This window comes from Ochotona curzoniae, unplaced genomic scaffold (assembly GCF_017591425.1).
Source record: "Ochotona curzoniae isolate NIBS_2020 unplaced genomic scaffold, NIBS_Ocur_1.0 contig_1014, whole genome shotgun sequence".
In the NCBI taxonomy this organism is placed as follows: Eukaryota; Metazoa; Chordata; class Mammalia; order Lagomorpha; family Ochotonidae; genus Ochotona; species Ochotona curzoniae.
Genome location: NW_024464920.1, coordinates 48,828,249 through 48,855,005, shown reverse-complemented (window position 1 = coordinate 48,855,005; position 26,757 = coordinate 48,828,249). Strand labels below are relative to the sequence as shown.

Below are 26,757 nucleotides of genomic sequence, written 5' to 3'. Positions count from 1 at the left end.
CCTGTTTCAATGTCATCTATGGAGCCCAGTCCGTTGGACGTTCCCTGGAGGACACAGTGAGTGGAGAGGTGTCAGGCCAACTTGGCAGGCCTGGGTATCTAATTCCTCACACCCACCCACCCACCCAGCACAGCTGTGTTCCCTCCCTGCCAGGCCCGACACTGGGCTGGGAAATGGGCTGTGGGGCCAGACAAGCCTCACAGTGCCCGGTATGGGACGAGTGTCAGAAAAGAGCCACAGTATCCCCATAGGTGCCAAGCAGGTGTTGTACCCGGGGGAGGGGACCTCACTGAGTTTGCAGCTCTCTGCACTAGCATCCCACCTCCCCATTGGAAGCCCCATGTTCCCTTGCAAGCAAAAAAGAGGGGAGCAGCCCTGGGCAGGTGGTCCCTACTACTGCCAAGGGTGCCAAGGGTGGGGGGCTTCAGCTGCAGAGAAAGCAAGGCCTGGGCCTGCCCCATGAACTGGCTGGGCCTGGGCCTGCCCCTCTCTGTGAAAGGATGCAACAGGGCTCGTCCCATGTGGGATGGGTGTGGGGCTAGCAGGAGTTGGCCGACTGGAGCTGCCCAGCCCTGGCCATGGGCCTGCTATGTGAGGTAAGTGGCAGGACAGGTACCTGCCTGGGTCCTCCTGCGCCTCCCCATGCCCAGCCTCACCCCGGTTACCCATGGAGCATGCAAGCCTGTGCCATCACAGATGGGTGTCCTGCTGCAGTGGGCAGCTGTGGCTCCTACAGCGAGTGTGCCAAGTATGTGAGGGGAAAGATAAGGGGACTGGAGGGACACCTTTCACACGCTGCCCTCTGTCCACCGGCCCCTCCACTCAGGCCTGTCACCAGTCCTGACCCCCAAGAAGGCAGTGGGGGCGAGTGAGCTTGTAGCACTGGGAGACTTGTCTCGCTGCCTGTAGCTGATCACACCCCATCGCATGAATCCAAAGTTCTCACAGCAGGTGAAGCCAGATGGACGGACACCCCAGCCTGTCCTACCTGATCCGTCATGCCCGCGGCGGTGCCATTACTGAGCAGGGAAAAGGTTTCCAATTCCTGCCGGAGGTTGGAGTGGAGGAAAAAAGGAAGACATGAGGAAGGATCCCAGGGTTCCCTCAGCCAGGGGTGCATCCATGACTCCCTGCCCGGTCTCTGGCTCAGGGTCACAGCTGCAGCTCAGGAACCACACACTTGACCGCAAGCAGCTTGCTGGGACAGTCAGCACCAAGCTACACGGACGCTGGTATCACAGCTGAGCACACAGGGCCCAGGGCGGGGTCCTGGATGAGCTGCGTCCTGCTCACTGCTGCAATCACCTCACAGCTTCCAGTCACCTGCTGTCCCCCACCTGACCTCCATCCCAACCTGTCTGCGGCCACTCGCTCGCCCTCTGTCCTGCGTCCCTCCTCAGGGCACAGCACACACCTACCTGGGGCCTCTTATATGCCTTCCGTACTCGCAGCCCGAGCTTCTGAGCCAGCTCCTGACCAAGCTGAGTGACACTCTCATCCTGCGGGAGACACAGGGTGGGCAGCTGGGCCGCAGACGGTGGCCAGGCCCCAGAGTGCCACCCCCAGACAGCTGTGGCTGCCCCACGCTGCAGCCAGGAAAGGCAGGCTAAGGAAGCGAACTGCACAGCCAGAGATGGGGCAGGGGCCACACACCCATGCTTTCCTTTCTCCTTTTACTTGGGGACAGGGAAAGGAATACTTCTGTTTCTATTTGAATATTACATCTCTGGTTTTTTTTTTCATTTATTTATTTCTTATTTCAGATAGAGAGGAGACAGGAGCTTCCAATGTTGCTGGTTCACTCTGCACTGTGTGCAACAGCAGGGGCCATGGCTGGAGCCAGGAGCTGGGAGCTCCGCTCAGCTCTCCAGCCGGAGCCACCACTGCCGCCTGCCAGGGGCCACGCCAGGAACCAGGAATTAAACCCAGGGACTTTGCTACCGGACACAGCTATTTCAAACAACACCTTAATGGCTAGACTGGAAGCCCACCCCCTATCTTTCTATATATGTAATCAGCAGGTAGCAGTGTCACGTAGGCTGGTAGAAGGTGAGAGAGTGGGTGCTGCTTGGTCACCCCACTCCAACCTTGGGACTCAGATCACTAGGAAAAGTCTGGCTGGGGTTGTCAGTCAATCAATAGAGAGAAAGGCAGGATGACCAAACCCTGGACCAGGCCACAAAAGGCAGGGGATGCTGCAATATCCGGTGCCTTCTTGTCAATATCACCCAAGAGCCCACAAGGCCAGCGCCTGGGTCCCAGGCATCTTAGAAACTAGGGCCCAGCCTGGGACAGTTGGCTGGTCAGTATTTGCCCAACACAGACTGGGAGCAGGGACATTCCCTCGGGCGGAAGCACAGTCCTTGGCTCAGCAGTGACCAGCCCTTCTTGGTGTGAAGAGTGAAATAACACCAACCTGTATGTAAGATTCTCAAATATACATATATATTTTTTAAGAAAGAGGGTCCGGCGGCGTGGCCTAGCAACTAAAGTCCTCGCCTTGAATGAGCCGGGATCCCTTATGGGCGCCGGTTCTAATCCCGGTGGCTCCACTTCCCTGCTTGTGGCCTGGGAAAGCAGTTGAGGACGGCCCAAAGCTTTGGGATCCTGTACCTATGTGGGAGACCTGGAGGAAGTTCCTGGATCCTGGCTTCAGATTGGCGCAGCACTGGCTGTTCCGCTCACTTGGGGAGTGAATCATTGGATGGAAGATCTTCCTATCTCTCCTCCTCTCTGCATATCTGACTTTGTAATAAAAATAAATAAATCTTAAAAAAAGAAAAAGAAAGAAAGGAAGAAAGAAAGAAAACAGGGCCTGGCACAATGGCTTGAATAGCTAATCCTTCCCTTGTAAGCATGGGATCCATTTGGGCACTGATTTGTGTCCCAGCTGCTCCACTTCCCATGCAGCTCCCTGCTCAAGGCCCAAGAAAGCAGCAGAGGATGGCCCAGAGCCTTGGGACCCTGAACCCACATGGGGGACACTAAAGAAGTTCCTGGTTCCTGGTTTCAGATCCACTCAGCTCTGGCCATTGTGACATTTGAGGAGTGAACCAAAAGATAGATCACCTTTTCTCTATATATCTCTCTTTCTCTGTACAATATAAATAAATCTACAAAAATAAATCAGAAGGCAAAACAAGAGAGAGAGAGAGAAAGAAAAGACAGTATCAGGAGATTGTTGTTAGGAAGGTTCCAGCTGTGAGCGAAGTTAACCTAGGGACTCACAGCAGCAAGCTAAGGTGACAACAGCTAACATGCTGAATGTCTGCTGCGTCCTGCCACCGTGCTAACCACCTTGTTCCAATTCTATCATTGGCATAGCCCTACAAAGCACAGCACATGACCATCCACTTGTCAGGGCAGCCAATCATGGCTCCTCAGGGCTTGGCCAGGGCCACCATCCCACACAGCTGCTAGACATTGGACCCAAGGTTAGGACCCAAACCCAGCCCAGCTGCATTGTGCCATGGGAGCCCACTCCTGCCCTCTCCTCTGTCGAACCAAATTCTTCCTGCTCTACACAGCCCAGCTCCTCCGAGGAGTCTGACCACGGCTGTCCGCTACACCCTTCCTGGGCAGCAATGACCCTTTCCCAGCCATGATTTCGGGGGTCAAGTAGGGAGGAAGCTCCATTGCTCCGCAGCTGATGTACACAGGAAGTGGTACCTCCAAGGTCACACATGGGGGCAGGGCTGGGAGGGTGTCAGGGTGGAGCCACGTCTAAACACCAGGGCTGTGCTCATTTGTCTCCCATAGCTGTAGATCCCTGGAGGGTACAGATGTGGGGATAAATACTGAGTGAACAGAGACACGGGGAGTGATGTGACACCTGTTATACTTGGTACATGCTCGCTCGGTGGACTGATAGCTAAGGAGGAGTCATGTACGGCCGTGAGAGGTTGGGGACACCTTGTATACCCACTGGTCATTTCCCATCCAGTGACAACCCTGTGTCAGGACCTGGGCTCCCTTTGCTTCCTCGTGGCACCCTATATTACTTTTTAAAATAAAGGTTTATTTATTTTTATCAAAAAGACAGATTTTACAGAGACAGAAAGGTTACTCCCTAAATGGCTGCATTGGTCAGCAATGAGCCGATCAGAAGCCAGAAGCCAGGAGCTTCCTCCAGGTCAGATGGACACAGGCCTCCCTCACAGGGACACAGGCCTCCCTCACAGGGACACAGGCCTCCCTCACGGGGACACAGGCCTCCCTCACAGGGACACAGGCCTCCCTCACAGGGACACAGGCCTCCCTCACACGGACACAGGCCTCCTACACATGGACACAGGCCTCCCTCACACGGACACAGGCCTCCCTCACACGGACACAGGCCTCCCTCACACGGACACAGGCCTCCCTCACACGGACACAGGCCTCCCTCACATGGACACAGGCCTCCCTCACACGGACACAGGCCTCCCTCACGACACAGGCTCCCACACGGACACAGGCCTCTCTCACATGGACACAGGCCTCTCACGGACACAGGCCTCCCTCACATGGACACAGGCCTCCCTCACACGGACATAGGCCCTCCCTCACAGGGACACAGGCCTCCCTCACATGGACACAGGCCTCCCTCACACGGACACAGGCCTCCCTCACATGGACACAGGCCTCCCTCACACGGACACAGGCCTCCCTCACACGGACACAGCCCTCCCTCACACGGACACAGGCCTCCCTCACACGGACACAGGCCTCCCTCACATGGACACAGGCCTCCCTCACAGGGACACAGGCCTCCCTCACACGGACACAGGCCTCTCTCACATGGACACAGGCCTCTCTCACACGGACACAGGCCTCCCTCACATGGACACAGGCCTCCCTCACACGGACATAGGCCTCCCTCACAGGGACACAGGCCTCCCTCACATGGACACAGGCCTCCCTCACACGGACATAGGCCCTCCCTCACAGGGACACAGGCCTCCCTCACATGGACACAGGCCTCCCTCACACGGACACAGGCCTCCCTCACAGGGACACAGGCCTCTCTCACATGGACACAGGCCCTCCCTCACATGGACACAGGCCTCCCTCACATGGACATAGGCCCTCCCTCACATGGACATAGGCCCTCCCTCACATGGACACAGGCCCTCCCTCACACGGACACAGGCCTCCCTCACACGGACACAGGCCTCCCTCACATGGACACAGGCCTCCCTCACACGGACACAGGCCTCCCTCACACGGACACAGGCCTCCCTCACACGGACACAGGCCTCCCTCACACGGACACAGGCCTCTCTCACATGGACACAGGCCTCCCTCACACGGACACAGGCCTCCCTCACACGGACACAGGCCTCTCTCACAGGGACACAGGCCTCCCTCACAGGGACACAGGCCTCCCTCACACGGACACAGGCCTCCCTCACACGGACACAGGCCTCCCTCACAGGGACACAGGCCTCCCTCACATGGACACAGGCCTCCCTCACATGGACATAGGCCCTCCCTCACAGGGACACAGGCCTCCCTCACATGGACACAGGCCTCCCTCACACGGACACAGGCCTCCCTCACAGGGACACAGGCCTCTCTCACATGGACACAGGCCCTCCCTCACATGGACACAGGCCTCCCTCACATGGACATAGGCCCTCCCTCACATGGACATAGGCCCTCCCTCACATGGACACAGGCCCTCCCTCACACGGACACAGGCCTCCCTCACACGGACACAGGCCTCCCTCACATGGACACAGGCCTCCCTCACACGGACACAGGCCTCCCTCACACGGACACAGGCCTCCCTCACACGGACACAGGCCTCCCTCACACGGACACAGGCCTCTCTCACATGGACACAGGCCTCCCTCACACGGACACAGGCCTCCCTCACACGGACACAGGCCTCTCTCACAGGGACACAGGCCTCCCTCACAGGGACACAGGCCTCCCTCACACGGACACAGGCCTCCCTCACACGGACACAGGCCTCCCTCACAGGGACACAGGCCTCCCTCACATGGACACAGGCCTCCCTCACATGGACATAGGCCTCTCTCACACGGACACAGGCCTCCCTCACATGGATACAGGCCTCCCTCACATGGACACAGGCCCTCCCTCACATGGACACAGGCCTCCCTCACAGGGACACACTCACGTGGGGCAGGGCAAGAGAGCAACGGCTACTGCACTCGTAGGCCTCCTTGTGGCGCCCTAGTTCGTTGAGGGCACGTGCCTTGCGGAACAGCGCCCGGATGCTCTCGCCGTCCAGGCCTAGCGCCTTCTCACTGTCCTCCAGTGCCTTCTCATACAGGCCCTGCCAGGGAGAGCAGGCAGCCCACAGGTCAGTGCCTCCTATTCTCCCTCCTTCCCTCCTTTCCCAGGTCCCCCCCAAAGGACTGCCCAGGCCACTCTTCCCTGTGCAGGTGCAGGCTGGGGTCAGGATGGGCTGGAGAAAGAAAGCAAGCGTATTGGGATCGGGCTTGGGCAGTCGAGGGCCTGGACCACGTCCACACCTGTCTTCAGTTCCGAACACCACGGGGCTGAGATCGACAGCACACCTTGGAGGTGAGCCAGAGGTGGCCGCCCACAGCCCAGTGCGCAAGTCAGCCATGGCTGCTGGGAGGCTCCCTCAGCCAGGGGAGCCCAGGTCAGCCTGTAGGGGCCTTCCTGCACAAGACAGCTGGGCAGCCAGGCCCAGGGCAGCCAGGCCCAGGGAAGAGCAGGAGGCAAAAGCTCGAGGAGGAGGCAGCGTGACAGCCTGGGGTGGAGGGCATGGCACCAAAGGAGGCCGGGGACAGGGCAGGTTCCTGAAGATGTCCAGGTCACCGAGGATTCTCACTTAACTTATTAGCAGCAAGGATGAGGCACTGTGACTAGTTTTTTCAAAACTTTGTACATTTAAAGGCTCTCTAGGCAAGGGTGTCACGTTATTGGGATGGAAAGCCCCAGCATCAGACAAGAGATGCAAACAGGCCGGCCCTGGGGGCGGGGAGGCAGGAAGCAGGCTGGGGCCAGGCTCACCATGGTGAAGTAGCAGGCGGCCCTGTTGACGTGCAGCTTACACAGCAGCTCCCGGGGTAGGGCCACCTGATCGGAGGCAGCATAGTCAGCCACATTCAGCCCCTCCATGTACTGCACCAGTGCCTGCTTGTAGTCTTTCTCCCGGAACAGGTCATTGCCCTCCGCAAACAGATTCTGCACCAGCTTGAGTAGAAAGGCCTGTGGAGAGGTGTGGCCAGGGGGTTTCTCCATCAGCCCCAGTCCTGAACCCCAACTCCCCAGCCTCCAAAACCTCTCCTCTGTCCTTCATCCCTACCCCAGCCCAGCAGGTGCCACTCACCTCATATTCTTCTTGCTTTAGGGGTAGTGTCGACCTAGCAGGAAGAAAGAGGTGACAAACGGTGAGGGCAAGCCCAGCCCGGGGGGTGGAGAAATGCAGTCAGGAGGGAAACAGCTAATGCTGGCCCAGGCTGTAGCTCAGAAGAACTCTCCGTCTCTCCCGCCCTCTGTCATTCTAACTTTCAAATAAATAACTGCTTAAAACAAATCGCAGGGTCCAGCGCGATGGCGCAGTGGTTAAGGTCCTCGCCTTGCACGCCCTAGGATCCCATATGGGCGCTGGTTCTAATCCCGGCAGCCCCACTTCCCATCCAGCTCCCTGCCTGTGGCCCGGGAAAGCAGTCGAGGATGGCCCAAAGCTTTGGGACCCTGCACCCGCATGGGAGACCTAGAAGAGGTTCCTGGATCCTGGTTTCAGATCGGCGCAGCATCAGCTGTTGCGGTCACTTGGGGAGTGAATCATCAGATGGAGGATCTTTCTCTCTGTCTCATCCTTTCTGTATATCTGACTTTGCGATAAAAATAAAATAAATCTTTTAAAAAAAAAGAGAGAGATGGATGCTCCCCGGGACCTTGAGACAAGCTGGTGCAACTGAAGGGCCAGGAAATCCCACAGGTCATGAGTGTCCTGACAAATACGCCTCTGCGATCTATTCAAAAGACAGAACAGGAAAGGGTCTAACGAAACTACAGGGGGCTGGCGCTGTAGCAACTTGGCTGGTGTAGCAAGTTAAGCCACTGCCCCAATGCTTCCATCTTCAACGGTACCAGTTCAAGTCCCAGCTGCTCCATTTCCAATGCAGCTCCCTGCTAATTCATGAGGAAGCAGAGGAGGAAGGCTCAAGCGCTTGACTTTCTGCAGCATCATGGGAAACCTGGAAGAAGCTTCCGTCTCCTGGCTTTGGTCTGACCCATCCCTGGCTGTTGCAGCCGGAGTATAACCAGGTGACAGAGCACGTGTGAGAATAGGGCTTGTAGCCCCTGCCATGCCAGCCCCTATGAGATTCTCCTGGTTCCCAGGCACAAAACAGCCTGAACAGCCCAGGGTCAGGCAGCAAAAAAAGGTGAGCTGGAGAAGGTGAGGCTTTCTGAAGACCCCTGTCCGGCCTGCCCCGCCTCCCCTGCTCCACTTACTGGATGAACTGCAGCCCCTTCTCGATGTCCGCCTTCCGTTTCTGCCTCTCCATCAGTCTCTGGGGAGAGAACACAGGCCACCAGCAGTTAGGGGCCAGGGACAGCAGGCTCCAACCCCGACCCCACTGTGCAGCTTCCACTCTCATGTCACCTCAGCCGTGTCACATCCCGGACTCACACCCTCAGGGACACCCTCAGCTTTGCAGGAGGAAGCCAGTGTCTGTGCAGGGAGCTGGGAAGGACCACAACGCACAGCGACGGCTGCACGGGGATACTCAGGCTTCCTGGAAGGGGCCATGGGGCAGGGGACATTTGATCCTCGTCTAGCAAAAAGGAAACCGAAGGCCAAGGAGTGCTGGTCACAAGCCAGCACAGTGCTGAGGCAGGATTCGAACCTGATCCCAACTCCTTTTCATACCCACCAGAAGCTGCCAACTAAGGGAGGGAAGTGTCTGTGCCGACAGCCACTGCATGCACGCACACGCACCTGACGGCCTCAGCCCTCACCACTGGGCGTGTAGGCCTGCACTGGGTGGCAGCCCCTGTACCTCTGAGGGCCTGGCAGGTGCCTCCTTCACATCTACTTGCCTGTGAGGGGCCTGGGCTCAAGATTCTGCACTCAGATCTGAGTGTGACCTCAGGGTTCACACTTGCCATGCAATTTTGGGGCCTCCGTCTCCTGGGAGAGAAGTGAGATGAACAGCGGCACCTGTCAACACTGGCTGTCACGGAGGGAGGGTTAGGGTATGACAGGTGCTGAGCACCAAGTTCTGACCTGCAATCCAGCAATCATGGGGAAAGGGGTTGGCTAATACTGCTGTTCCCACTTGGATAAAACCTGCTGGGATGGGAAGGACGGCCCTGACCCCATGCTGACGCCAGAGGCCATCGTCTTCTTGGGCCTCGGTTTCCCTGATTGTGCTCAAGCCTCCAGTTACCCATGCGGACCGCTCGCCTCTGTCCTCCACACAGTTCCCTCCACTGTGTGACCAAGCCCCTACCTGGCTTGCACCCTGCGTGGGTGTCTGCTTTTTACAGCCTCCCCTGACCCCCTGACTGTATCTATCACACACATTCGTCCAACTTTTACCAGGTGTCTGGAGGGCGGAGGGTGGGGTCTAACCCAGTTCTCACCCTGAAAGAGCTACCAGCCTAGTGGCAGAGACAGAGGGGGTGGCCCGGCACTCGTGGGGGGAGCTGTGACAGGGAAGACCTGCAGGGCCTCCGCACTGGTCCCACTGGTCCCACGGGGCTGGCGGCACCAGGCCCCTACCACTTTGACGTGGGTCACAGTCCAGCCTCCATCCTTCCCCACTGGCAGTGCCTGTTCTCAGATGCCAGCACCAAGCTCCCCTTCCTGGCCCCGCTGGCCTCCCTGAGGACGATACAGATCTGCTGTCTCTACCCTGAGTTTCCAGTGACCAACATGATCCCGCAGCCGTTCGGGGCTCGTGCTGTGATGGCACCATCACCCTCCAGGAAGTCACAGCAGGAGAGGGACACACTTCGGCAACAGCCCACCAGCCGGGGTCTCAGGGCAGATGTCACTGGACCAGGAGGCCATGGAATGAACGCTCCCTGCTTCAACCTGGCCCAGCCCTCAGCGTGCACTGTGGGGATGAACCAGCAAGCGAAGAGTTCTTCTGTCTTTGTCCCTCTGCCTTTCAAACAGTTTTTAAAAGGGCTGGGTGTTGTGGCACAGTGGGTGAAGCTACCACGTGGCGGACTGAACGCCAGTTCATTCCTCTACTTCCTCTCTAGCTTCTTGGAGGAAGCAGCCGATGGATCGAGTGCTTGGACTTGTGCAGACCTGGATGGAGTTTTGAGCTTCTGGCCCAACCCCAGCTGCTGTGGGCACCTGGAGAGTGAACCAGCAGATTCTCTCTCTCTCTCCATCCCTTCCTCCCTCCTGGGGATCCAGAATGGGCACTCAAGAGGGAGGAGAACCAACACGTCCCTCCCAGGAGGTTTTCTTCTGACACTCCACCTCCTCCCGCAGGCTCCTTTGAGCTGAGGGCCAAGTCAGATCCAGAAAGGGACAATTTGTTCAATTCAAGCAACACTGAGGACATTCCTATTTGGTGCTGGGCACTGTGCTGGGATCGGGAGGAAGGGGAAGAGGTGATGAGGCAGATACAGAATGAAGCAGTCACTCAGGAACCCCCTGGCCCAGCAGGAGGGAGCCAGGTAAGCCACCAGGGGCCACCTGCTAGAGGGTGACCCAGCTCCGGGTTCAGGGGCTGAGAACTGGCAAAGCAAAGGTGAAGGGATGAGAATCTGCAGGAGGTGACGCTCAGGCCAGCCAGCTCAGAACAACCACCATCTTGGGTGGATTGGAAGGAAGACATTCCCAACAGGAAGCCGTTCCGGAAGGATGTGCACTGAGTTCGGCCTGCACAATCCAGCTCCCTAGGACTCCGCATCCAGGGTGTTGGGGAAGCCAAGGCCTTCCTTCAAACATCGCTGGGCTGTAGCCCTGCTCCACATCAGGTGAAAGCTCAAGAGGCAGGTGGCAGTCTGGGAAGGAAACCCACAGTGAGTAGCTGACCACTGCACAGCCCAGGGCCCCAGGGCCCCAAGCTGAAGATGACAGCTGCAAGACGCAGCTGTGTCCCACTTGACTTGACCAAGCCCAACAAAGAAACCACTGACAAGCACCTGCTGTGTGCCAGACAGGATGGAGGAGCAGGGAAGGCAAAAGGCATTCTGTCCAGAAGGGAATAGCACCCCACACCTGCCGGGGGACAGGAGCCTTGGGAGCTGGGGGACAAGGGAGAGACCACTCAGGCTTCCACCCTTTCATGTGCCCATCACCCATGGGTACTTCCTGCTCTGATCTGGGTGCCCACTCCCTGCCTGTCGAGGGTTCACTGTCTAAAGGAAAATCAAGGCATAGGAAGAGTTACAAACTGGCATGACAGGAATCTCAGGAGAAACACCCCCCTCCAGCCGACACCCCCAAAGCGACCTGCTTGGGAATTCAGTAGCTAACAAAGTTGGCAAAGTTTCTCTTTCAAAGTACCCTTGTAGTGGGAGAGACACACGAGAGAGTCAGGATATAACAGGAAGAACTCACAACCAAGAAAACATGGTGACAGTGGCAAGCAGCTGCAGGTACTGTGGATGGGGGAAGCCTGTGCATATCCGAGCAGAGCCAAGGGATGGAAGTGGCAGAGCCATGTGGGCACCTGGTGGCAAAGTGTCCCCAGAGGAGGAGCCGATTAGTGTACAAACCAGAGGGAGCGCCTGGTCAGGGGAGTTGTCTGGGTGGCTTCGCCCTACATGGAAACTGAGTTGGCATTAAGTGATCCCTGCAACCCGCCAAGGCAGGAAAACAGAACTCCAAGAGTCCAGGAAAGGAGTGCCCGGCTAAGGGTCAGCTGGGAGCAAGGGAGGGGGTGTGGTCAGAGGCACTGAACCCTGAGGTTCAGCTGCTGCTTGGAATGCCCACTGTCCAGGTCAGGAACCAGGCCCTGCACCATACTCCAGCTTGCCGCTCATGCCCATCATGGGAGGTAGGGGTGAAAGTTCAAGTGTGGGACCACCGCAATGGCCTAGTGTCCTTGCACGTGCCAGGACCCCATATGGGCACCAATTTGTGTCCCAGCTGCTCCACTTCCCATCCAGCTCCCTGCTGTGACCTGGGAAAGCAATTGAGGATGGCACACAGCCTTGGGACCCTGCACCTGCTTGCGAGATCTGAAGAAGCTCCTGGATCCTGGTTTTGGATCGACTCAGCTCCAACAATTGTGGCTGCTTCTGAGTGAACCAGTGGACTGGAGATCTCTCTGTATCTCTGTATCTCTTCTCTGTATATCTGCTTTTCCAATAATAAATAAATATTTAAAAAAAAGAAGAAGAAGAAAGTGAAAGTGTGGAGGGGCTCCTGCCACCACTGTGAAACACATGGACAGAGTCCCGGCTCCAAACTTCAGCCAGGCCCAGCCTTGGCCATGGCAGGCATCTGGACAGCGAGTCAGGAGGTAAAGGGTCTCTCTTTAAAAAAACAAATAAAAATGAACCTGGCATGATAGCCTAGTGGCTGAAGTCCTCACCTTGCATGCGCCAGGATCCCATATGGGTGCCAGTTTGTATCTCAGCTGCTCCACTTCCCATCCAGCTCCCTGCTTGTGGCCTGGGAAAGCAGTCGAGGACGGCCCAAAGCCTTGGGACCCTGCACCCGTGTGGGAGACCCGGAAGAAGTTTTTCGTTCCTGGTTTTGGATCGGCTTAGTTGTAGCCACTGGAATCATTTGGGGAATAAACCAGAGGACAGATCTTTCTCTCTGTCTCTCCTTCTCACAATAAGTCTGACTTTCCAATTTAATAAAAGAGGAAGAAGAATGTAAAATCTTAAGACAAAGTGGCTGGTGGAGGGACAATAGCTGGGTCAGGCAGCCAGGAGAGTGTGCAGGTGAGCCAGCGTTTGGCCCTGGCCGCACCCATACCTCTCCCTACTCAGTTTGCCTTCTTTGGGAAGAAGAAATATATTTTTAAAAGATTTACCTATGTACTTGAAAAGCAGTGTTACAGAAAGAGAAAGCCACAGAAAGCTTCCATCCGCTGATTTGTCCTCTAAACAGCCACAACAGCCAGCAACGGCCAAGCGCCAGGAATTCTGTGAATCTTGCTTGGGAGTTGGGGGTCCCAAGAACTTGGGCCAGCTTCCACTGCTTCCCCAGGCACCTTAGCAGGGAGCTGAATTACAAGTGAGATAGCCAGAACTTGAACTTGTGCCCATACAGAATGCTGGGGTCATAGGCAGCAGCTTAGGCACTGTGCTACAACACTGGCCCGATGAGAAAAAAAAAATTTTTTTTAAAGATTTATTCATTTTTTTTGGAAAGCCAGATCTACAGAGAGACAGAAAGACAGACAGAAAGATCTTCTGTCAGATGATTCACTCCCCAAGGGGATGCAATGGCCAGAGCTGAGCCAATCCAAAATCAGGAGCCAGGAGCTTCCTCCAGGTCTCCCACACGGGTGCAGGGTCCCAATGCTTTGGGCCACCCTTAACTGCTTTCCCAGGCCAAAGGCAGGGAGCTGGATGGGAAATGGAGCTGCTGGGATTAGAACCAGCGCCTATATGGGATCCCAGTGTGTGCAAGGTGAGGACTTCAGCTACTAAGGTTCTCGCGCCAGGCCCTCTTTCTTTAATTTTTTAAAAATTTATTTGAAAGTCAGGGTCACAGACAGAGAGGGAGAGACAGAGATATCTTCCATCCCAAACAGAATGGACGAAGTCAAACCCAGGAGCTTCCTCCAGGCCTCCTTCCGGTCAGCAGGTGCCCATGCTCTTGGGTCAGCTCCTACCGCTTCTCCCAGGCCATAATCTGGGAGCTGGATGATAAGCGGGGCAGCCAGGACATAAATCAGTTCCCTTCAAAGATGCTGCCGCCACAGGTGGAGGCTTTACCCACCGCTTTACAACGCTGGCCCCTGGCTGTCAGTTTTAAGGTTGATGCTTTTGGTCTAGGATGAATATATCTTGCCTGTAAGAAGGACAGGAATTTTTAGTCAGGTCAAAGGGTAGAACGCTGTAAAGGTTTGTGGCCTCCCCAGATTGCCTACTATTCATTAGAACTAAAGTTTAAACTCCAGTGTGACTACATCTGGAGATAGGGCCTACAAGTCCCTGTCCTCGAAAGAGATATCAGGGACTAACGATTGTGGCACTGTGTGCTAAGCTGCTGCCTGTAGTGCCAGCATCCCGTATGTACACTCTTTCCAGTCCCTGCTTCCTCTACTGCTTCTTTACAACATGCCGGGCAGAGAGCAGAGGATGGCCTAAATCCTAGGGCCTCTGTCACCCAAAAGGGAGATCTAGGAGTTCCAGCCTAGCCTTGGCCAAGGCAGACATGGGGAGGTAAACCAGTGCGTGGAAGACCTCTCCCCTCCCCTGTAACTCTGTCTTTCCAAAAGACTTGAATCTCTGAGAGAACAGAGAGTTCCTCCGCTCTTTCCTCCCAGGCATGCACCAGGGATAGGCCACCTGAGGACACAGCGAGGTCTGGAAGCCAAGTGGACCGGCAACCTCCGCAGCTGTGACCTCAGGCACATCCGTCCTGAGAACCGGCCAGCCGGCGTGGAGTAGCTCTCACAGGCTGACACAATGGGGAGACGATCACCTGTTCCAGGCTGTGGAGGGAGGTGAGGGTCGGGCCTGACTCAGAGCGGGCACTCGGAAGAAAAGCTGAAGGCACAAGGACCAATCCACTGTCCAAACCCAAGGGAGAAGCTGGGGCCGAGAGCAGCCTCAGATCCCATGAATTTAAAAATGGACTGACACCAAGAGAAAGCAGGAAGCAGGGAGTGTTAAGGATGACCAAGTTAGTGCCAGGAGCAGGGCCTGCTGGGATGGCTTCGTGCTTCCTTGAGTGATAAGCCATCCCAAGAGCTCATTACCCTCCTCCTGCTCCTTTGGCAGAAGAAATTAGAAGCACAGAGAAGTTAAGTGACCAGTCCAAGGCCACAGAGCAGGCAGCCTGACTCCAGCACCTGCGTGCCTTGCCCTCTTCTGCCTCAGCCTGTGAGCCCCAGACCCCTGCGTCGGCAACCTGCTCTAAGGTAGCTCCCCTCCACCCACATCTCCAGCCTTCTCTGGCTGCTGTGTGGCCTTGCCTCCCTTTCTTGGTACACTTCCGAAGAGCGTTGTCTACACCGCATCCTCCCCTCCAGACACTCCCCACCTCTCCCCACCACCACTCACGACATCCCCGCTCCACTGCAGGTGCCTGCCCAGGCCCACCTGGATGCTGAGCTGATGGGAGGGACCATCTTCTACTTGCCTCTTCTGCAGGCTGTGCTCCTGAGTTGCACTCACACAACTGCGAGGGCCCCTCCTCCTCTGCCTGGCTCTCAGGATGGACACTCCTGGGCATCCAGGAAGCCCCAGCACTCTGCCCGCCTCACTCTCAAACACTCTCCCCTGGTGAGCTCTTGCATTTCATGATCTCATGCGTCATGTGCATGACTCACAGATCTATTCCTCCCATCACACTCACTCCTTCCCCAGGATCCAGACTCACACCTCTCCCCTTCGGAGCGCTGCTACCTGCATGCTCTATGATCTCCCTGTTTTTCCTAAACTTGGGCTCTCTCCCAGACACACCCAGCCATATGCCACCCATCCTTTAAGGCCCAGCCACCTTTCGGCAAGGCCGGACCACCTGGCTTCCCACTCGGGCGGCCCACCCTTCCTGGGCCCAGGAAATCTACTCTGAGCAGGTAGTCCATTAGGCCTAGGGCAGCAGGGAAGATGTGGGTAGCAGCCACCAGCATCACTCCAGGAGCTTAAAACAGAATGCTCAACCCTCACCATTCCCATATTACAGACCAGCAGACTGCCAGGGTCACACCGACCAAGGAACGGAGCTGGATTTGCTCCCTGATGGTCAGCTCTGGAACCCACACTCCGTCGCCTCTCAACCCCGTGGCACCCACCCCAGTGTCCCCACCAGGCTCCTCTGGCCCCACCCCCATCCCACCTGCACTTAGTTGACCCAGGCTTAATTGAACAGCAACAGCAAGTTAAGATTTCAGGTCCAGCACACTCCGCACCAACACTACCTGAAGTGACCTCATCTCCGAGAGTGCCCGGCACTTGTGACGCACTCCGGCCCCTGCCGGCTGAGTCACAGAGCGGGAAGGGTTGCAGCTTGCCATCCTCAACCCTCCTAGGCAGTGGTCTGGGTCTGCATTCGTCCCTCCCTCCTATGCTCCTGGGTGGCCTCTCTGCTCCCTTCTGGTCCCAAGAAGGTCGGGGAGGGGCTGCCGCCTCCTCTCTGTAGCACATCAAGCACCTGCTCCTGGTGTGGGGATTCTAACCCAGGAGACATCAGGGCCCACGCCTGTGGCTAGACAAACACAGACATGGTGTAGTGTCCGCCAACCCTATCTTGATTCTCAAAATTCTCCCATATGGGCCCGGCGCAGTGGCCTAGTGGCTACTTGCACACGCCGGGATCCCATGGGTGCTGGTTATAAAGTTAGCAGCCCTGCTTCCCATCCAGCTCCCTGCCTGTGGCCTGGGAAAGCAGTCGAGGACGGCCCAAAGCCTGGGCACCCTACAGCAGCGTGGGAGACCCAGAAGAAGCTCCTGGCTCCTGGCTTCAGGTTGGCTCAGCTCCAGCAGTTGCGGTCTATTGGGGAGTGAACCAACAAATGGAAGATATTTCTGAGAAGGTTGTAGCAGGTATCCCCAGACTGCTTGACAGCTCAGAGATTTTGTGAAAACTCTGTCCTAAGACTCCCAGGAGTGTCAAAGGCAGGAGTTCAGGAGGCCCTTGATCTGCCGAAGCAAGGCTCAGAAGGAACTGCGACTTGCCTGAGCTCATGCTGCTGCTGCCGCCCAAGAGGAAAGCTGGGGCCCTGGCCAGCAGCAGGCCAGAGCATGAACGGGAATGGAACATGTGGGCCTCAGTCCCTCTCCTCTATACCAGAAGCCAAGAAGAGAGACAGACATCATAAGCTAGCCTGCGCAGGAATGGTCCTGCTGTCCGGCAGCCCAGGTTCATGCATCTCCACGGGATATCGTGCTAAAACAGACATTGTAAAAATAACTCTCTGGGGCCAGCGTCATAGCATAGCAAGTTAAGCTGCCACTTGCAACACCAGCACTTCATGAGTGCAGGTCTGAGTCCTGGCCGCTCCTCTTCCAATCCAGCTCCCTGCTAACGAGCCTGGGAAAGCAGTGGAGGATGTTTAGGTGGCCCAGCCCCAGCCACCGTGGCCATTTGGGCAGTGAACCAGTGCAAGGAAAATCGATCTCCTCTCTCTTCTCCTCAGTCTCTCTTTGTAATGCTATCTTTTGAAGAAATAAATCTTTAAAGAAAAACATTATTTTATTGGTAAGTCAGATTTACAGAGAAGAAACAGATCTTCCATCTGTAGGTTCACTCTCCAAGTAGCCACAACAGCCACAGCTGAGCTGATCCAGAGCCAGGAGCTTCTTCCAGCTCATAAGAGGAAGCTGGAAGGGAAGCAGAGCAGCCGGGATATGCACACCTACCCACATGGGATGCCAGCACATACAGGGCAAGGACTTTAGCCACTAGACTACTGCACTGAGCCCCCCAAAATTAATCTTAAACAACAGCAATAACAAAGTTGGAAATTAAAGCCACATTCAATAATAAAACCAGTGTCACCCAGGTCACACGGCTCAGTGCTCCCAACAGCGCAGACGGCACCCAGGACACTGCTCACACGGACTTCACTGGCCGCAGGCACCAGGAAGCTCATGGGCCACCCTGCTCCGCTTGCTTCCATACCGAGTGGCAACTGGCAAGGGGGCAGTCCACTGCCCAGACCCAGATCCCAGCCCTGTCCTAGCCAGCTTTCCCAGCAGCACTAGGAGCCTCATGCCGAGTCATTTGCAAGTTAAGGCCAAGGACACCCACCAGACTGGCAGCTTTACCCAGTGGGCCTCCCCGCCTGCTGGCCAAGGTCAGAAATGTGGGTTTGTCCTGGACTGGACACTGAAGAGAGCACGTGGCGACCTACAGCCCCGCCCGATCACCTTCCTTCAGTCCCAGCCTCTTGGCACTTCCTGTCTACACCGCTCCAGTTTGGCGAGGGCAGCTATCTGCATTAATTCAGCAAATAACCCTGGGCATCTTTGTATGCCAGGGCTTCTGCCAGGTGCTCCGGCTGCCACAGGGGATGCCTGCATCACACACCCCAGTGCCTGGGATCTGGGCTCGTCTCAGCTTCAGATCCAGCTCCCTGCTCAGGCACGCCTGCGGAGCAGCAGATGGCGGCTCGAGCACTTGGGTTGCAGCCACATAGCAGACCTGCATGGGATGTCTGGTACATGGCTTCTCGGCTCCAGTCGCTGCAGCCACTTGGGGAATGAACCAGAGGATGGAAAATTGTTCTCTCCTCTCTGGACATCTGCCTTTCCTTTTAAAAAAAGACTTATTTATTTTAGTTGGAAAGGCAGATGAGAGACAGAGAGGAAGATCTTCCATCTGATGACTCACTCCCAAAGTGGCCGCAACAGCTGGTGCTGCGTTGATCTGAAGCCAGGAGCCAGAAACTTCTTTCTAGGTCTCCCACGTGGGTGCAGAGTCCCAAGGCTTTGGGCCATCCTCGACTGCTTTCCAAGGCCACAGGCAGGGATCTGGATGGGAAGTAGAGCTGCCAGGATTATAGAACCGGTGCCCATATGGGATCCAGGAGTGTTCAAGGCAAGGACCCTAACCATTACGCTATCACGCTGGGCCCCCAAATAAATAAATCTGTAAAAAAATGTCCCAGGGCTGACACCATGGCATAGTAGATACAGAACTAGCATCCTACATGGGCATCAGCTCACATCTTAGCTGCTCCATTTCCAATCCAGCTCCAGGCTCATGGCTTTGGGGACCAGATGAGCTCCAGCTCTTGTGGTCATCTGAGGAGTGAACCAGCAGATGGAAGACTTCTTTCAATCTCTCCTTCTGTGTAAATCTATCTTTCAAAAAAAAAATAAATTAACCTTCAAAGAAAAAAACTTTCTTAAAAAAAACAAAATCTCTTCCCATGGTTCCTAGACTGAACTTCTGGAGTCAGTGAGGGAATCTGAGAACACAGGAGATCTCTCTCTATCCTGGCCTCTCCAATTAAACAACTAAATAAAGGAGTCAGTGATCCAAGCACAAGGCAAGCAGACAGAGGCAAGCACGACAAAGGAGCAACCAGGAGCCCTGGCAACCGAGGGCTGGGGGGCAGGGCAGCTGGAACCTTCAGGAAGGCCATTAAAGCAGCCAGTCACGGCGAACAGAGGCGGCTGTGGGCAGCAGGGACGAAGAGTGTACCCAGCTCAAGAGCAATGGCCTTGGGAGGGGAACAAGGTGAGCATGTTCCCTGGAACACAGCAGGGACAGGGCAGGCTGGTGTGACTGCAGTGCTGGGGGATGGCCAGGCAAACAAGAAGGGGGCTGGGGGTAAAGGGGAGGCCACAGAGCCAGGGCTGGTCCACCTGTGGCAGGAAGCCCTAAGCAGGTTTTAGCGGCTGCCACAACATCACCATCCAGGGTCCAGAAGACCCCCTGAGCTTCTGCCCCGGGAGGTGGGCGACCAGAGCAACTAAAGGGAAATGAGCATGCAGGCTGCTGCGGCGGTGGTCCAGGTGGGCGATGGGGAAGACTTCGGAACATCCTACCAGTTCCCAAATGCTCATCTTTCCTACCTAGGAGGTCTTCCCAGCAACTCCAGCAGGATGCCGTGTGTGTGTGTGTGTGTGTGTGTGTGTGTGTGTGTGTGTGGTGCATCAGGACACCCAGCAGTGTGTGTGTGTGTGTGTGTGTGGTGGAACACACAGGAACCCACATCGCGTGCCTGGGTTCAAGCCTCAGCACTACCACCTTCCTGCCGTGCATCCTCCAGGAAGGTAGCAGGTACTGGCTCACCTCATGGTGCCCCTAACTGACAAGGGCAGGAATTTGAGGAGTGAAGAGGCAGACAGAAAATCCCTCAGCTTTGAATAATATAACACATAGATAGATGTTCTTAAGCATTTGTTTCCTTTTATTAGAAAGGCAGATTTTACAGAAAGAAGAGACAGATCTTCCAGCTGAGGGGTCAGTCCCCAAATGTTCTCAATGGCTGGAGCCAATCCAAAGCCAGGAGCCAGGAGCTTCTTCTGGGTACAGGGTTCTTGGGGCATCCTCCTTTATTTTCCCAGGCCATAAGCAGAGAGGTGGTTGGGAAGTAGAGCAGATGGGACAAGAACTTGTGCCCATAAGGAATGCTGGCATTGGCAGGCAGAAGATTGGCCAATGCAGCCATCACGCTGTCCCCCTCCCCCCCACACACAGATTGTTAAAGAGGAAATGGAGCCAACAACAACCACATACTTCTCATGCCCCAGATCACGCAGCCAGCGTGTGCGGCCACTGGGAATGGAAAGCAGAACTTTGGACGCGCTGCTCCGTGGTCTGCTGCCAGCAGAGGCACAGGGTATGACATGGAATGTTCCAGGGAATACAGATGGACAAGGGTGGCCTTTGAAAAGCCTTGGAAGACCCTGCAACTCTCACAGGAAGTGCTCTGCGCATGGCAGCTGGCTGACCCCCGGCGCTTCAGAGACACGAGTTGACTACAGGACACAGCTCTCAGCCCCAGAGCACCCCACAGCCTGGGCCCTTTCCAGAGCACAGGCCAGAGTAGCAAAGGCCAGAGGCAGAGTGACACCTGTAACCTTGACAGGTTGTCGTGACAAGGCAGGAGATGTTTTAGGTGTAAGGACGTCATGAGAGAGGTCCCAGAAGGGCAGAAGGGAGTCTTTTTCTTAAAATATCTCTATCTATAGAGAAATATAGATATGTGAAGGGTAAAGTGACAGAGAGAAAGGAGAGACAGAGAGAGCGCCCATCTTCTCACTTTCTCCCCCATGCCAGGGCCTGGGACAGGCTGACCCCAAGAGCCCAAGACTCCATCTGAGTCTCCCATGTGGGTGGCTGATTGCCAGGCATCCAAGCATTTGCTTTCCCTGGTGCTTTAGCAGGGAGCGGGAACAGAAGTGGGGCATCTGGAACTCAAATCCATGCCCACAGATGTCGGCAACATGGGGGGTGATTTCACCCCCTGCATCCCAGCTGGCAGGAACTGGAAGGCCTGTCCTCCACACCCAGGCTAAGATCTTGGACTCTGGGATCCCACACGCCTGGCTCCATCCAACTCCCTCTGATCTTGGCTCACCCTCTGAGCCTTCATCTCCTCCCCCCTGCTTGCTAACAGCTCTGCCTCAAATTGTCAGGTGGCTTCCATCAGCACAGTGCTGACACGCAGTGGCACTACAACAGTGGCTGCTGCCCCCTGTGCCTCGGCCCCTGCTCCAGGGCTTGGGAACTGCTGCTGAGTTGTAGCTAGTTGTTCTAGATTGGAGAGGAGACAGGCTCTGATTCCAAGAGTGAGCGCAGCCAGCCTGCCTGAGATGGGGAATCTGCGCTCATGCGCCTGTAGGAACCTGAGGGATGCCGGGAAATGAGCAAGGCTTGAAGGGGTCCTGGAGCTAGCAAAGGAGCTGCTTCCTTTGGGCCTCTAAATGTGATGAAAGCAGCTGGCTTCTGGAGTCCCCGGGGAGCTGACAGCAACCCGGAGCCTCAGGTTTCTGGCTGTAGCCAGTCTTCTGCAGTGCATAGCGCCCCCCTTCTGTTGTTTCCCCAACACACAGGTCTGGCCAGCTGGTCCCAGCAGCCTCCAGTCCCCCTGTCTTGTCCCACATGGGGCCAGCTCCAGAGCCAGCCTCCCTGGGCTCTGTGCTGCATAGCTCTGCTGCTTATGCAATGTTGCTTAGTCTCATCTGTGTAAAATGGCTGCTCACCTACAGGGCTGCTGGGAAGATTCAATTCACTCCTCCAGGAAAAATAGCTACTTCCCAAAAGACCTGGCCACCAGCAAGGAGTTGGACTGGTATTCATCAAAGGAATACAAGATTGAACTCCCCTCTAAGCCCCTTTCCTCTGAGTTTCCTGTCATGTCTGCAGGCACCTGTTATCACACACTATCATCATCATCATCATCAGATCTCAAGGTATGTGTCTTGGAACTGAAGTCCCAAGAACCAAAGGGACCACTCTCAGGGGCACAGCCTGATCAGAACCCCTATATTGTGTCTCCACCCATCCCTTCTTCCTATGTCCCTACCTTTGCTCCTTTTCAGCCCATCATTGGATTGGCACCGCTTCCAGGAAGACCTCCCATTCCTCACACTCTCCTGCCCCACCACCAGCAAAATCAGCCTTCCTGCTCACCCCTGGGGAATGATGCGGTTGGGCAGCACGATGGATGCAAGTGTCCTCACAGCACACACAGTGGGCTTAGAGGATCAGTCAGACCAGACCCGGCTCTGGAAAAGCACAGGTTCAACACCCATTCTGGTCTTGTCCCCAAACTCCAAGCCAGATGTATCAATTCAGACCCCCGGCAGGAATAAAACTCATTCCACCCTCCGAGCTCCAAGGCCCAGACCTCCATCCACCAACTCACTTCCAGCATATTCCTGAGGCCTGGGACCACCACGGCTCAGGGGAGCTCTCTGGTCTTGGGGGGCCTGCTGACCTTTGAGGCTGAGCCCATCTCCCTCAGGTCTGTGTGTTATTTTTCCCAACTCAGACCATCTTATTCGCTGTTCTTGTATGCACACCTGAGCAGTGGCTGGCTACCAGGAGCAGCAGTGCAGTCCAGAGTCATGAAATCCCGGGTTCAAAGCCAGTGAAGGGGGCCAGTGCATGGATTAAAGCGGCAACCTGGAATGCTGGTACCCCATATAGACACCGTTTTGACTCCTGGCACTGCTTCTGTTCCAGCTGCCTGCAAATGCACGTGGGGGAGAAAAGGAAGGTGGCCGCAAGTCCCTGGGCCCCTACACTCACCCATGGGAGGCCCACATGCAGCTCCAGGCTCCTGGCTTTGGCTTAGCTCAGCTCTGGCCGTTGTGGCCAATTGGGGAGTGAACCAGGGGATGGCAGATCTTTCTCTATCTCCCCGAACTCTTTCTGGAACCCTGCCTTTCAAATAATTAAGGTGGCACAAGTCCTGCATGTCTCCCTGCTGAGTCACAGCCTCCTGGAAGGGGAATGGTTTGGGAGTCCTAAGTTCGGCTTCAGCGACTTTCCAGAAAGTCGCTCAATGCTCTCGGCCTCAGGTTTCCCATCAGAAAAGCAAAGATTGAGAAATGCCAACCAGGGCAGGTGCAGTGGCATGCAGGCTAATCCTCTGACTGTGGTGCTGGCATCCCATATGGGTACCAGTTTGTGTCCCAGCTGCTCTACTTCTGATCCAGCTCGCTGCTAATGGCCTGGGAAAGCAGAGGAGGATAGCCCAACTCTTTGGGAACCTGTACTCGCTTAAGAAACCTGGAAGAAACTCCTGTCCCAGCCTCGGACTGGCTCGGCTTAAGCTGTCGTGGCCATTTGCGGAGTGAATTTGTGGATGGAAGATGTCTATGTCTCCCTCTTTATTTCTGTAACTCTGACTTTCAAGTAAAATAAACAAATCTTTAAAAAAAAAAAAAGTCCCCTTGATCCCCTTGAGGACAGATGAGCTGCTCCACGGGATGTGGGGATGATACAATGGCACAGCTGGCTAATCCTCTACCTGCAAGCGCCAGCATCCCAAATGAGCACCAATTTGTGTCCCGGCTGTTCCACTTCCCATCCAAGCTCTCTACTGGTGGCCTGGGAAAAATATAGGGGATGGCTCAAGTCCTTGGGCCCCTGCACTCATGTAGGAGACCTGGAAGAGGCTCCTGGCTCCTAGCTTTAAATCAGTTCAGCTCCAGCCGCTATGGCCATTTGGTGAGTGAACCAACAGTTGGAAGATCTTTCTGTCTATCCTTCTCACTGTAAATCTGCCTTTCCAATAAAAATAATCAGATCTGATTTAGGAAATGGACTAACAGGTGCTATTTAAGGGGGGACTATTTTCAGATTCTCAATCCCAAATCTATCCACGCCTAAACTTTCCTGAGATGTGAGAGATTAGCTGGTCCCACCACGCTCCTCAATGCCCTCTCCATCCCCCCGGAGCCCCCAGACCCACACTCAGGGCTGTCCTCCCCAGCTGGGGCACCCCCAAGTCTTAAACCTGCTCCAGATGGGACACCACCTCGCCTGCCCCCACATCCAGGGGGGCAGGAGTGGAGAAGGGGGAGGGAGGTTACAGTAAGGGCAGGAGGAGGAGCTTGTTAATAGAACCAAAGAATCTGCTAGAATTTTGCATGCAACAGTTGCTAAATGTCCTATAATTATCACATTTGTGTGCAAATTCAAGACACTGCATTCTGCTATTTTCACCAGACTGAATGCCATGCTAGCGCTGAGGAAAATGGCAAGAAGTTGGCATTCTGAGTCTTCTCTCAGAGCAATGAAATCCCTGAGCATCCAGCTGTGAGCCCCTGGCCCCTTACCCCCCCGTTCCAGGCCCAGCCCAGGCCCCCACTTGGGGTCCCTGACCCTCCAGACAGCCTGTGCTGGCTGTGACAGCAGCTGTCAGAGTGAATGGTGCCTACCAGGTTGCCCCTCACTCCCCTCCCCCAAGAGAAAATGCTTTGTCTCTATGCAAAAGATCCACAAGCCAGACACCTAATAAACACCTCAACCAGAATTTAAGGGGAACAGGCAGGCAGGAGGAGAGAGTAGGCCCCATGGGACCCACTCCAGGCCTTGGAGGGCAGGAGGCTGGGTCTAAGGATCCAGGGCCCCTAGCCCTGAAGAGGCGACCCCCGAGATCTGAAGCCTGGGCCCAGCGCACTGCCCCTCCCCCACACCCACCCTCAGCTCCCAGCCCCCACCACGGTGCCCCACGGAATAACCCCACGACCGGAAATGCCCTCCTATCCTGTTGGGCCCAGGCCTGGGGGTCCCCCCCTTTCCAGCCGCCCCCTTCCCCGGGCCTGGCCGCAGGCCCGAATCCCCGGGCTTGCGTGACTGCAGCAGCCGGCAGGGGCAGCCCATGGGGCGGCCGTGGTCCCCAGGACCTCGCCACTGGCAACACCACCAACTCCTGGGCAGATGGGGATCAAGAGGAACACAAAAGAAAGCGGAATGCTGCCAGCGACGCCACGGCTTGCAGGAGTGGGGGTGTTGGCAAAGCATCCACGCGCCCCCAAAGCTTTAGGCAACCCCTCCAAGGCGAGAGCCCCCCCCCCCGCAACAGAAGCCGATTCCAGGCTCCGGGGGCTGCAGCGGGCCGCCAAGCCTCCCCAGCTGCAGGTGCCCCCCCTCCCCGCAGCACAACAACTTTGCAACTTCTGAGCACCGATGTCCGCAAAGGGAAGCATTGGGGTCTGGGAGCCGATTGCTTTTATTTTTGCAAATCCTCCCCCTTTTCCAGGTGGCTGCGCGCGCCTCCGGCCTGGCAGCGCTGTTCGGGCTCTTCCGCTACGGCCTTTCTTACCGGGCGCCCCACTGCTCCGCACACCGGTCGCGCGGGAAGCAGGGATGCACCCCTCAACACGCCCAGCACCTCTTCCCGGCCCCCACCCACGGGCCCCCCGGCCGAGCGGACCACTCACCTTGGCCGGGCTGCGCTCCCCGCGGGCCTGCGCCGAGCCCGATAAATGGTATGCTATGACTAGAGGTATGATTACGTTATTATTATTAGTAATAATAAGAGTAAATGCTATTTAATTACGGGCGGCCGCATCCTGCTCCCGGCGCCGCCGCCCCGGCAGCTCGGCCCCGGTGGCTCCGGAGCGCTCCTCTTCCATGGCCAGCCCCTCGCCGGCCGCTCGCGGCAGCGCCCGCTCCAAGGCGCCGGCGTCTCCCGGCTGCGCTTCCTCCTCGGGTCCTAGAGCCAGGCCGCCGTCGCCGCGCGAGCCCGGGGGTGGGCGGCGCACCTGGCGACCCGGGTGGGGGCGCGGCCGCGGGGTCTCCTCCCCCTGGGCAGTTCATGCCGCCTGCTTCCCTTTTCCAAGTGTTATTCCTGTCTTGGGGCAATTGTGCCTCTCCGGCTGCACGGTGGTCAAGCCCGTGCCAACCCTCGCCCCTAGCTCCAGGTATTGTGACACTCGAGTTTAAAGAGTTCTTCCTCCAGGGGCTCAGCATGAGAGGAGTGGGGACTGCCACCGTGGGGTTTGAGGGGGTTTGGATTAGGGCTCTGTGGCGTCCTCAGTGTGGACATTGGTAGCCCAGAAACAAGGGAAGGTTTAGGGGGAGGAATAAATATCCTCCGAAAACCTCACAGGTTCAGGGGCTTCCGGCTAACCCCACGCACACTGTCCTACGGCACCAAGGAGGGACAAGCTGCCCCTGAGATGTGGATGGTTCCCAGCACTGAAGCTGGGAGATACCAGCAAACCCAGCGTCCTTGCAGGAATTTTGCTAAAATGGAGCAGTGCAGGAGTGGAGGAAACTCCTGGCTTCTGGCTTCGGATTGGCTCAGCTCCAGCCATTGCGTTCACTTGGGGAGTGAACCATGGGAAGGAAGATATTTCTCTCTGTCTCTCCTCTTCTATGTCTATTTGCCTTTCCAATAAAAATAAATAAATAAATCTTAAAAAAAAAAAGAGGTTAGGTGGGCCCGACACCATAGTCTAGCAGCTAAAGTCCTCGCCTTGCACATGCTGGGATCCCATAATATGGGTGCCAGATTGTGTCCAGGCAGCCCCGCTTTCTATCCAGCTCTCTACTTGTGGCACCAAGAGCTTAGGACCCTGCACCCATGTGGGAGACCCAGAAGAAGCTCCTAGCTTCAGATCGGCGCAGCTCCAGCTGTTGCAGCCACTTGGGGAGTGAGTCAGGGAGTGAGTGTGTATTTGATGAATTGCAAAGCATGTGTGAGCCCAACTTTCTCTAAGATAGCACTTTTACAAGTGTGTATGCCG

General features: G+C 56.1%; 1 protein-coding gene across 1 annotated transcript in view; it reads right to left on the bottom strand.

Moving 5' to 3' along the window:
- ZC3H7B (zinc finger CCCH-type containing 7B) overlaps positions 1 to 25,719 on the bottom strand; it is a 40,313-nt gene extending 14,594 nt beyond the window's left edge. The window contains exons 1-8 of the mRNA XM_040986672.1: positions 25,447 to 25,719; positions 8,446 to 8,504; positions 7,313 to 7,346; positions 6,994 to 7,191; positions 6,128 to 6,286; positions 1,419 to 1,499; positions 989 to 1,045; positions 2 to 44 (exon numbers count right to left, since the gene is read on the bottom strand). Of these exons, the coding sequence (XP_040842606.1) occupies positions 2 to 44; positions 989 to 1,045; positions 1,419 to 1,499; positions 6,128 to 6,286; positions 6,994 to 7,191; positions 7,313 to 7,346; positions 8,446 to 8,498 (625 nt within the window). The 5' untranslated portion in view covers positions 8,499 to 8,504; positions 25,447 to 25,719. The remainder of the gene's footprint in view (position 1; positions 45 to 988; positions 1,046 to 1,418; positions 1,500 to 6,127; positions 6,287 to 6,993; positions 7,192 to 7,312; positions 7,347 to 8,445; positions 8,505 to 25,446) is intronic.
- Positions 25,720 to 26,757: the final 1,038 nt, after the last annotated feature.